Here is a 9,802-nt window from a genome sequence, read left to right as displayed (position 1 = left end):
TTAGATGGGAATATTTGTGGGGCATGGGTGGGCCAGGCTGGACCAAACCAACGTGGCGGACGCACCCGGGCCACCTCATATCCGCCCCATATTTGGGCGTGATATGAGGGGCGCCAGATGGCCCTGGCGTTTGAGGACGCTTTAAGGCGCCCCTCTAGGTCGTTTTTTCACGACCGGACGGTGACTAGCTCATCCGTCCGGGAGTTTGGGGACGGTTTGGGTGCCTGGCTGTAGATACCCTAATACAGTACACTATGGCACCAAATCAAATGGGACATGCACTATCCCAGGCAACTCTTCATGCAAAAATTCTCACCTTAGTTAGCACAGGGGAGTTACAAATTAGCTTCCACATCTTTCTTGAGCAATATCCCGCCGCACTTGTCCCATGTTTTTGTAGGCTCGAGAAGAGGTGTCTAGAGGGGGGTGATTAGACACTCAACAAGCAAAAGTGGCAATTTTTAAGTTCTTCAAGTTGAGGTGGACTTTTAGCACAATTTTAAGCATACACAATACATTTCAAGCAAGCATGACAAGAGTATAAGAAGCGGAAAGAGTAAAGCATGCTAATTGCAAGAAAGTAAAGGGATGGGATTGGAGTGTGCAAACGCAATGAAGACACGGAGATTTTTGGCGTGGTTCTGATAGGTTGTGCTATCGTACGTTCACGTTGATGGAGACTTCAACCCATGAAGGGTAACGGTTGCACGAATCCACGGAGGGCTCCACCCATGAAGGGTCAACGAAGAAGCAACCTTGTCTATCCCACCATGACCATCGCCCACGAAGGACTTGCCTCACTCGGGTAGATCTTCACGAAGTAGGTGATCTCCTTGCCCTTACAAACTCCTTGGTTCAACTCCACATTCTTGTCGGAGGCTCCCAAGTGACACCTAACCAATCTAGGTGACACCACTCTCCAAAAGGTAATAGACGGTGTGTTGATGATGAACTCCTTGCTCTTGTGCTTCAAATGATAGTCTCCCCAACACTCAACTCTCTCTCATAGATTTGGCTATAGTGGAAAGATGATTTGAGTGGAAAGCAACTTGGGAAAGGCTAGGGATCAAGATTCTTGTGGTTGGATTGGAATGTCTTGGTCTCAACACATGAGTAGGTGGTTATCTCTCAGAAAATGAGTAGTGAAAGTGTAGGCACGTTCTGATGGCTCTCACTTAAATGGAGAAGGGGTGGAGGGGTATATATAGCCTCCACACAAAATCCAACAGTTGCACACATTTGACCCAACTCGGTCGGACCGAATAGAAGAAACCGGTGAGGCCGATTTAGTTAAAAATGTGAATGTTAGGAATCTCAGTGAGACCGACATGATCAACTAGTGAGACCGATTGCATTAACTCGGTGAGACCAATTTCAGCAATGAGCAAACAGAGAGTTGGTCAGACAAACTCAGTGGGACCGATTGCACATTTCGGTGAGACCGAAATAATTACAATAGGCAACAGAGAGTTTGCAAGGCCATCTCGGTGAGACCGAGCTCCGTATCGGTGAGACCGAATTGTCTAGGGTTTCTGGCAGTGGCTAGTCAAATAAACTCGGTGGCGCCGGATAGATCAAATCGGAGGGGCCGAGTTTGACTTTAGGTTTTGGACATATGTGGAAATGAGAAAGCGGCTGAGGGTTTTGGAGCAATATCACTAAGCACTTTGAGCAAGTAGACCATTAAGCAACACCTCGTCCCCTTTTAATAGCATTGGCTTTCCTATGAACTCAGTGTGATCTTGGATCACTAAAATGAAAATGAAGAGTCTTAAGCCTTCGCCAAACTTTGTCCTTAGCATTTTGAAGGGGTTCCACATTCTCTTGTCCTCGCCATGCCATTGTTGAACCGATCTAAAATGTACTAGATAAAGGTATTAGCCCAACAAGAGATATGTTGTCATTAATTACCAAAATCACCCACGAAGCACTTGTGCTTTCAGTTTTGCACTTTCTTCATTCTTGAGGCTGTAAGCAAATGTGTAGGTAATCATCATGGTAGAAAAGTCATTTCTTTCATAATGCCAGGCAGGAAAAATCCCTTTTGAATCATCAGGTGCACTCATGTTAAGACTGCTCACTTGATCTTGTAGCAAATGGGAACGGCTGATTAATGCCAATGATTCCGAAATTGGAAATTTTTATGTTCGTTTTTAGGGCCTGTCCAACAATTTTTTTATAGCTCTGCCACTATAGTCCTGTATTAGATGTTTGAACGAAATTGGAAGTTTTCTGTGATGGCAAACAAGTAAATTTGATTTGCATGCCCATGTGTATCTCTAGGAATTTTCAAGTCATAATGCATAATTTAAACATTTACACTCCCTTGGGGTCCGGGCTAAGGCCTTGAATTTACATAATGCTACAGTTATGTGATGCAACTTAATGACTTACATTCATCATTTTCGAGTAAGTGTTTCACAAATTATTTATGATCTTTAGTTTTTTAGTTGCATGCCACACATGCATCACCCAAATGAACTAAGAACAAATATTTATTAAATTTTTTTTTTAGTTTCAAAATGTGCCTCGACACATCAAACATGTTTGGCGTAGTTAAACTGGGCAACTAGGTACAACATTTTCATTCTTCCAAAAGAGTGTAACCGCGGGAAGAAGATAATAACTGCACTTTTTCGATATGAATTTATTAATTACTTTCTCAATTATTATTTTTTGTTGTGACGTGAATTTCCTGATTACTTACTCAGTTTATTTTTCTTTATTAATTACAAGGGATTTCCGAATTTTGCATTATGATATATTAGTGAATAATAATTAGTTTTTAGGAAATACACATCATTAAGGAAAAAAGGAGTAAGTTTTTGTACTAGTAAATTCATATTCTCATAATTCAATAGTTGTGAAGCTTGCATTGATTTTTAATCCTCAACATTTTTCCGATGTTGCATCAACATTTTTATACTAAACTTTTATATTTTTAAAATTATTTTTATCATAATTTATATGCCTATGTGTCATATTTTACCATATAATAATATAATCAAATTTTAAATATAGTGATTTTTATATGGTTGTAATGTAGTTACTGGAATACTAAAGTTCAACTTATTTGTTATGACAACAATTATGTTTGGATCATTTTCATAATTACATAAGTTATATAGTATAGTGTATACATGTGTGTGTGGGCGCGCGTGCGCGCTCATGTGTGTGTGTGTTCATTTATATTTTAAAAACATTAATCATGTTGGATACCTCTAAAACTTAGGTCTGTTAATATCTTAATAGTGGTTTTCTTGTGTATTTTTAGGTACATATAATTATAGGAACTAGTACATTATAAATCAAATCATGGGGAAATGTTTATTGCAATGTGGGTTCAATAATAACGTGATAACATGTGCATGGTCCGTATTAGATATCATCATTTATATTAATCACCGGTGAACATGAAAATGCTTGCAAGTGTACTTTTCATAAACAAGATTTGATGGTTTGATATGCTCATCTGGAACAATATTGGTTTCATCCGGTGTATACAAGAGCTCCTGCTAGTTTCTAGGATAAAACATTTTTCACAAAATTATATATAAAATCTATTTAGTAGGATCTAGTACAACATGTATGATATTTATCGGCGGGAGATAGGCAATACACGAGATTGGTCTGTGCTATAGACTTCTCTGCTAACTAAGATTGTTTTTCACATATTTAATAATCTTTTGGACATAATGTATAATAGTACTTGGATTACCATTGTAACATAGTATTTGAGGCTCTCCTACAAGATTTCACGGCTTAGATTCCTTCGGTGACACCTTAAGTGCCAGCCTCTCCACAAAATGAGAACCAGTCCTCTTCTGTCCTGGCAAATTCTTGAAAAAAGCAGCAAGAGCCAATCCGGTCCAGAATACTGGGACCAGCTCCGCGGAAGCAAAGCTCTAGGATTTCCACATTTCGTTTCTCAAAGCTTTGCCTTTAGTACAGTCCACTGTAGCACAAAATCAAACAGGACAAGCGCTGTCCCAGGCTACTCTTCAAGCAAAAATTCTCACCTTATTCATCACAGGGGAGTTCCAGATTAGCTTCCTCATCTTTCTTGAGCAATCTCCCTCCGCACTTGTCCCAGGTTTTGCACTTTCTCATTCTTGAGTCTGTAAGCCAGGCAGGAAAATCCCCTTTTCAATCATCAAACGCGCTCATGTTAAGGATGATACTCGCATCATGCGGGCGGAAGATTCGTCTGAGTGATTGTTCATTCCAGGAATTACTAACTCTGATGCTAAGCTAGCTCAACCTTGAATTGTATGTATATGTCTATCATTCATTCTTCCCGGACTTGGTTTTAATTTCAGGGAAGCCAATTACCACGCCAGGCCCTGACGCACTTACCATTTCCCACTCTCAAGGTGACGCTTTCTTTAGCAATTCCAGGCCATGTTCAATACCATGCCACACAGGCAAAGCTTCATTCCCAAATACAGCATCTAATAAATTACCTCTCAGGTAGTAGATTGCTTTCATATGGGTCTTGCAGCTAAACTCTGAAGGTATTGGATCAGTCGCCATGCTTTCCTGGTGCTCGCATTTCAATACACGCAAGACTCCTTGATCACCAGCTCCACGCACCCTGTCGGCTCCAGCCGGAGCATCAAGTATCTTACCAGCAAGCGACGTCATCATCGATGTCGCCATCAACTGATTGACCGCTTCCTCAAGCTTGGCTTTATCACCTCCTTTCAGAAGACCTGCCCAAAATAAAAGGAAGGAGCACATCGTGAATAAACAAACTAGCTACAACTTAATCGAGGATAATCGGTGAAGTGAGTACGACACCCCTCACCATCACTATATATACTACTCCTCTCCATACTCATCCCACTCATGACCGTCGGATTCCTTGATGGTGAAATCATCGCTACCAAGGTACATGCAGTCCTCGTCGAGTCCATCAGCCACAGTGTTTGTAACATATTCACTATTAGTTAGTATGCGATCATTGTCATACTCCTCTGGATAGTCAACATTTTCGAATAAATCTTCGCAGCGAACCATCTTCACAAACTCCACCTGGTGCCCATGGAATCCCTCCCCACTAGCAGGGTGTACAATCCTGATCCCTTCTTGCTCGCAGAAAAGGCAGCGCACTGGTTCTGCCACACGTATGCAGACCACAATCAGTAATCACAGCATGGATTTACATGCACTTAATTTTTCCAACAACAAAAAGGGCAACATTGGTATTTAACCTACAGAATATATAAACATATCCTTTCTATCTTGACTTCAGAAGTTAGATTCTGGTGAGCTGATTGTGTGTCAGCGGTATGTTAAACTGTATAGTTTCCAAGGACTGTGAGTCTATCATATATATTACTCCCTCCGATCCGAATTAATTGACACAGCCTCTATACAATGTAAATGGACATTGTATAGAGGCTGCGTCAATTAATACGGAATGGAGGGAGTATCATATATATACCAGCCCCTGATAGCCGTGTGTGGTATAAGCATCAGAAAAGTTAATGAACATCCTTATCTATCTGATGCAAAAAGAATCTTAAACAAAAGAACAGGAGCATATATATACCAGCCCCTGGTAGTGGAAACTCCACAGGGCAGCATAGAAGCTGGCAATCCTGGTCGCCATTGTTCTTGTTGCTAAGCTCAGCAAAGAAGAGTACTGGACCCGAACATACAGAGCCAACATTCCGGGTCACCAGAAAGTTGGCATGTGTGTGATGGTAGCGGTCATCTTCAACAGGAGTATCACTCTTGTCGGGACCAGATACATATTCATTCACACCGCAGACCACATGAAGCTGATAACAGGCTTGTCCCTATAAGATGGCAAAAAAAGGAGCAAATCAGCAAATGTTGCATAGAATTAAGAGAAAATTAATTGCTCATCTTTTAAAACCACTTCACTCTCATAGGACATTTGCTCTTATAGCACTACATATTTGTGAACTACTCTACATATCCCACCAACAACGCTTTTCCTGCCACCCAACCCCTCGGTCCAAGTGTTACCTCAAATCATGCACTGAAACAAAAATCTTCTTGGCCATGCCAAACTCTGTTTACAAGGTTCCGTGGTGGCCACGGTTCACCAGGATAATCAAAAGGAATGCCTAAATGGACATTATGGGCTTATCACAAGAAATCGTCGATGGAGGTCGGTAGCAGCAAGTTACACCACATGTTTTGATCAAGCAGTTCTAACTGATGGAATTTCTATCAAAAAGTGCCTAGGTGTCCGTGGGGTAAATTAATTAATCAAAGGAGGTCAGTAGCAAGTTCCACCAGATGTTTTGATCAAGTAGGATTTTGGTTGATGGAATTTGCACACAAACAAATATAGAGGTATCTGAGGGATAAACTAACTCACCGAATTCTGCACCTCATATCTGCTTAGTGCAGCCTTGACCTTTCTGGAGATTCTTCTATGAGCCCTTCGCTGTATACGTCCCTCATACATGGTAAGATTGAACCGTCGTTTATAAATGGCAACTGGTTGCTTCTGCTGGGCTAACATGCCAGTGGAACGGAAAGCAGATGACAATAGCATGGCAAGCTGCTGGACACATTGAGAAGAGAGCTGTTGTTGGCCCCCATTATCTGACAGCAGTGACAGGACTGCAGGCGTCTTGCAAGAGCTGAGGAATGCTGCTTGGGCATCGGGTCTGGGGTGCCATGCCGCAGTTGCAGCAGCCCTGAAGGCTTCTTGTTCTTCCTGGACACTGCGGCACTGCTTTGTCGCGGCCAAGTTGAGATCCGTGTCGAGCAGGATCCTTATGGCCTGATCGGCATTGAGATCTCTGTCATGGGTGCAGAGGAACGAGACAAGTCCGTAGAAGGATTGTGCTTCAATCCGCATCAGGTTCAAGGTGCCGAGAATGTCGAGCTCATCCAGTTGACTCAGTGGTGGGAAGGTGGCTTCATACCAGATGGTATTGACGATGATGTTGGTGACAGGGTCGAAAGGGCCGTAGCAATGGCCAGCCTTGAGCATGCTACGGTGGTAACGAGACCGCAGCTCGCCACCCGGCATCCTGGCGAGTGCCTGCAGGTAGAAACCATGGATCGTATGTAGGAGCACTCGCCTCAGTGACCAGGAATACTGATGAGTCACCTTGGCGGCTTGCTTACTGCGACGGGCGGCAAGCTCCCATGGCCTGATGAGGCTGCTGCCAATGCCATCAGGAGCAGGATAAGGGACATCTGGCATCTGCTTGGCCAGAGTGTGGAGGATGTCGCCGGAGGGCCGCACCGTCGAGAGCACGGAGACGGCCTTCTCGAGGGTGTCGAGGGAGGAGCACAAGGACAGCCAAACGCCTGCGAGCTCGGAGGGACACGGATGCTTGGCGGCCACCATTGCGCACTTGAGAGCGAGCTTGAGGGCGCCGTTGGTGGCCGCGGAGCCTGGGCGGAAGCACTTGGTGCGGCGGTCCTCGATGACGATGCGCGCGGCAACGAGGGGGTCGGCTTCGGCGAGGACAAGGTACCTGACGGCCTCCCAGTCGGTGAGGTGAGGGAAGAAGCAGGTGAGGAAGGCGACGAGGCCGTCGAGGGAGCGCTGCTTCATGTCCTTGTCGACGCCGGCGACCGCCGAGGCCCCGTCGACGGGATCTGCCGAGGCGGCAAGCATGGCGCTGACGACTATGTTGGAGACCGGATCGAGCAGGCCGACGCAGGTCGCCGCGTCGAGGAACCGTAGCAGATCGGGGTGCGAGGCGAGCAGCTTGACGGCTTCGTCGCGGTGGAGCTCGATCTTGCGGAGGAGGAGTGATGTGTCCTGCTCTCTTTCCTCCCACGGCAGGGCGCCATCATCAGACAGCGACGTACCGTAGACGCGGAGATGGCCGGTGCTGGCGGCGGCTCTCAGGTTTGCCATGGCCGGAGAGCTCGCCGGTGACCCGGCGACAGAGGTTTGGGGGATTGGGGATGGAATTCTGTTGCGGGATGGAACCCTACCTCTGTTTCACTTCTTGGGCCGGCCCATTACATGACTTCCTTTTTTTGTTTTGATCATCTTTTTGTTCTTTCCATGTCGTTTTTATTAGTTGTTTCCTTTTTCCTTTTTCTAAAAAAGACTTGTTTCTTTTTCCTGTTTTTATATTTTTTTTTATATTCCTTTCATTTTTTTCCTTTTCTATATGTTCATTTCCCTTTTGTTCTATAGGATTGCATTTTATTTGCTCATAATTATTGTTTGTTTTATTTTGTTTCCAATTTCATTTTTTTCTTAGTTTTTATCTCTGTTTTTTCTCTTCTTTTGTCATTTTGTTTTTCACAAGGAGATGTGTCAAATTATTGCCCTCAAAATGCTCAAATCTTGGATACATCTTCGGTACTTTGTTGTAGTAAATGTGATGGGCCATATGAGCACATGCTTTTTGAGTTAGATAGGCTTGTGACAGAATCTTAAACATGCCATGTTGGTGATGGCCACTTAACATTGCAAAATAAACGCAACAACTAAAATATGAATGTATCAACTCCTTCATCATGCGTTAAACCATTATATCCTTGGTAGAAGGTCGGTGTCGGCCTTAGCGTTGAGGCTGGCAATGGCCTTGCCAAAGCCCTAGGAGCAGATGGATCAATCCATTGGGGGTGGGGGTTATTTTTCTTCTTTATTTTGACAAAGGATGTCCTTTTAGAAGAGGAGGTTGTGAGGGGGAGGGGATTCCGTTAGGGTTGTTGATTCCGGGCCTGGGCCTAATTCACCATAACTCGTCCTGCATTGTGCACTTGAGGGAGCAACTCATAATATTTCATTTTTCTCGTGGGGAGCAACCCATAAAAATTCACATGCCTTGCCTCAATCAATTTGATTCATCCATATGTTTGTTTAGCTCAAATCTAACCAATTGACCCTCTGTTTAATTTTCTTTACTATATTGAACTCTATTGTTGTGGTTGCCAGTGGTAACACGTTTTCGCTCCATAGCTTCGATGGCGATCACTCACAATGAGTTTTTTGCTATTGCCCCAACTCGCTGCTTGTTTCACTTCCTGGTTTTTTTTGCTACTGTCACGCACTGGTGGAGCTTCGGCAAGGCCAAATGGGCCGTGGCCCACTTAGCATTTTGATATGTATACACTATGTTTTTACTCATAGGCCTTTTAACATGAGCAAACGGGCTATTTAGTTCTATTAGGACCGCCCAACCTGCCCAACAATGGGCCTCAAGCTCTGCCACTGCTGTCACGACCTAGGTTATGGAGGGGGTAGTTGTGGGTGGTTGGAGAGCAACGGCGAAGGGGTTTAGGCTTGGGCGCTGCGTCGGCTGGAGAAGCTTTATAGCACAGTTTGGCAGTACTATAGGAAAGACCTGAACCGATACAACTAATAAGGAAAGATCTAGACAGAAATACATAATTTAAACTAACCAAACTAATTTGACTTGGAAAGCAATAAAAACAATTAGAACCTATCTGGCTGAGCCCAGTACCCTATGATGTGATATGTTCACATGCTTAACTATTTTATTCGTCTAACTGTAGAGGGAATCGATTATAATCTGTAGCTTATTGTTCTGCAGCTAAACGAAGTTCACAAGGTGGATGATGTTATTGTAATTGCACGAAATGATTTTTCAGATAATCTCTACTTCCATAGCTGAGGGTGATGTGCTCGTGGGTACATTTTCAGTGGAAAAAAGATGGCTAACCTGAAATATGGGCAGGTTCATAAACTATATAGGTCATTCAAATATCGCGGCAATAAAAGGAAAAAATTAATTGGACATGTGTTCCTCATTGGTGCAGCGCGGCTGAGTAGTGATGAATATTTTGATATGGTTAATTATTATGGAATTTGGACTCATCA

At 43.7% G+C, this 9,802-nt stretch overlaps 1 protein-coding gene across 1 annotated transcript; it reads right to left on the bottom strand.

Annotated features, from left to right (window-relative positions):
- Positions 1–3,544: 3,544 nt before the first annotated feature.
- On the bottom strand, positions 3,545–7,946 carry LOC123110248 (uncharacterized). The gene is made up of 4 exons (XM_044530723.1): positions 6,356–7,946; positions 5,555–5,804; positions 4,808–5,117; positions 3,545–4,712 (listed from the first exon to the last, which is right to left on the bottom strand). The coding sequence occupies exons 1-3, from the start codon at positions 7,859–7,861 to the stop codon at positions 4,822–4,824; spliced, it is 2,052 nt and encodes a 683-aa protein (XP_044386658.1). The 5' UTR covers positions 7,862–7,946; the 3' UTR covers positions 3,545–4,712; positions 4,808–4,821.
- Positions 7,947–9,802: the final 1,856 nt, after the last annotated feature.

The sequence above is a fragment of the Triticum aestivum genome, chromosome 5B (genome assembly GCF_018294505.1).
Source record: "Triticum aestivum cultivar Chinese Spring chromosome 5B, IWGSC CS RefSeq v2.1, whole genome shotgun sequence".
Lineage (NCBI taxonomy): Eukaryota > Viridiplantae > Streptophyta > Magnoliopsida > Poales > Poaceae > Triticum > Triticum aestivum.
The sequence above is the reverse complement of the archived record's forward strand: the minus strand, read 5'-3'. Positions and strand labels throughout refer to the sequence as shown.

Bases quoted from the DNA above. Each gene is read 5' to 3' on its own strand.
- LOC123110248 (XM_044530723.1), bottom strand. From the start codon at position 7,861: ATGGCAAACCTGAGAGCCGCCGCCAGCACCGGCCATCTCCGCGTCTAC. The intron at 5,805-6,355 runs GTGAGTTAGTTT...GCCATCTTATAG, and splicing joins GATATGAGGTGCAGAATTCG to GGACAAGCCTGTTATCAGCT. The intron at 5,118-5,554 runs GTATATATATGC...TACGTGTGGCAG, and splicing joins GTTTCCACTACCAGGGGCTG to AACCAGTGCGCTGCCTTTTC.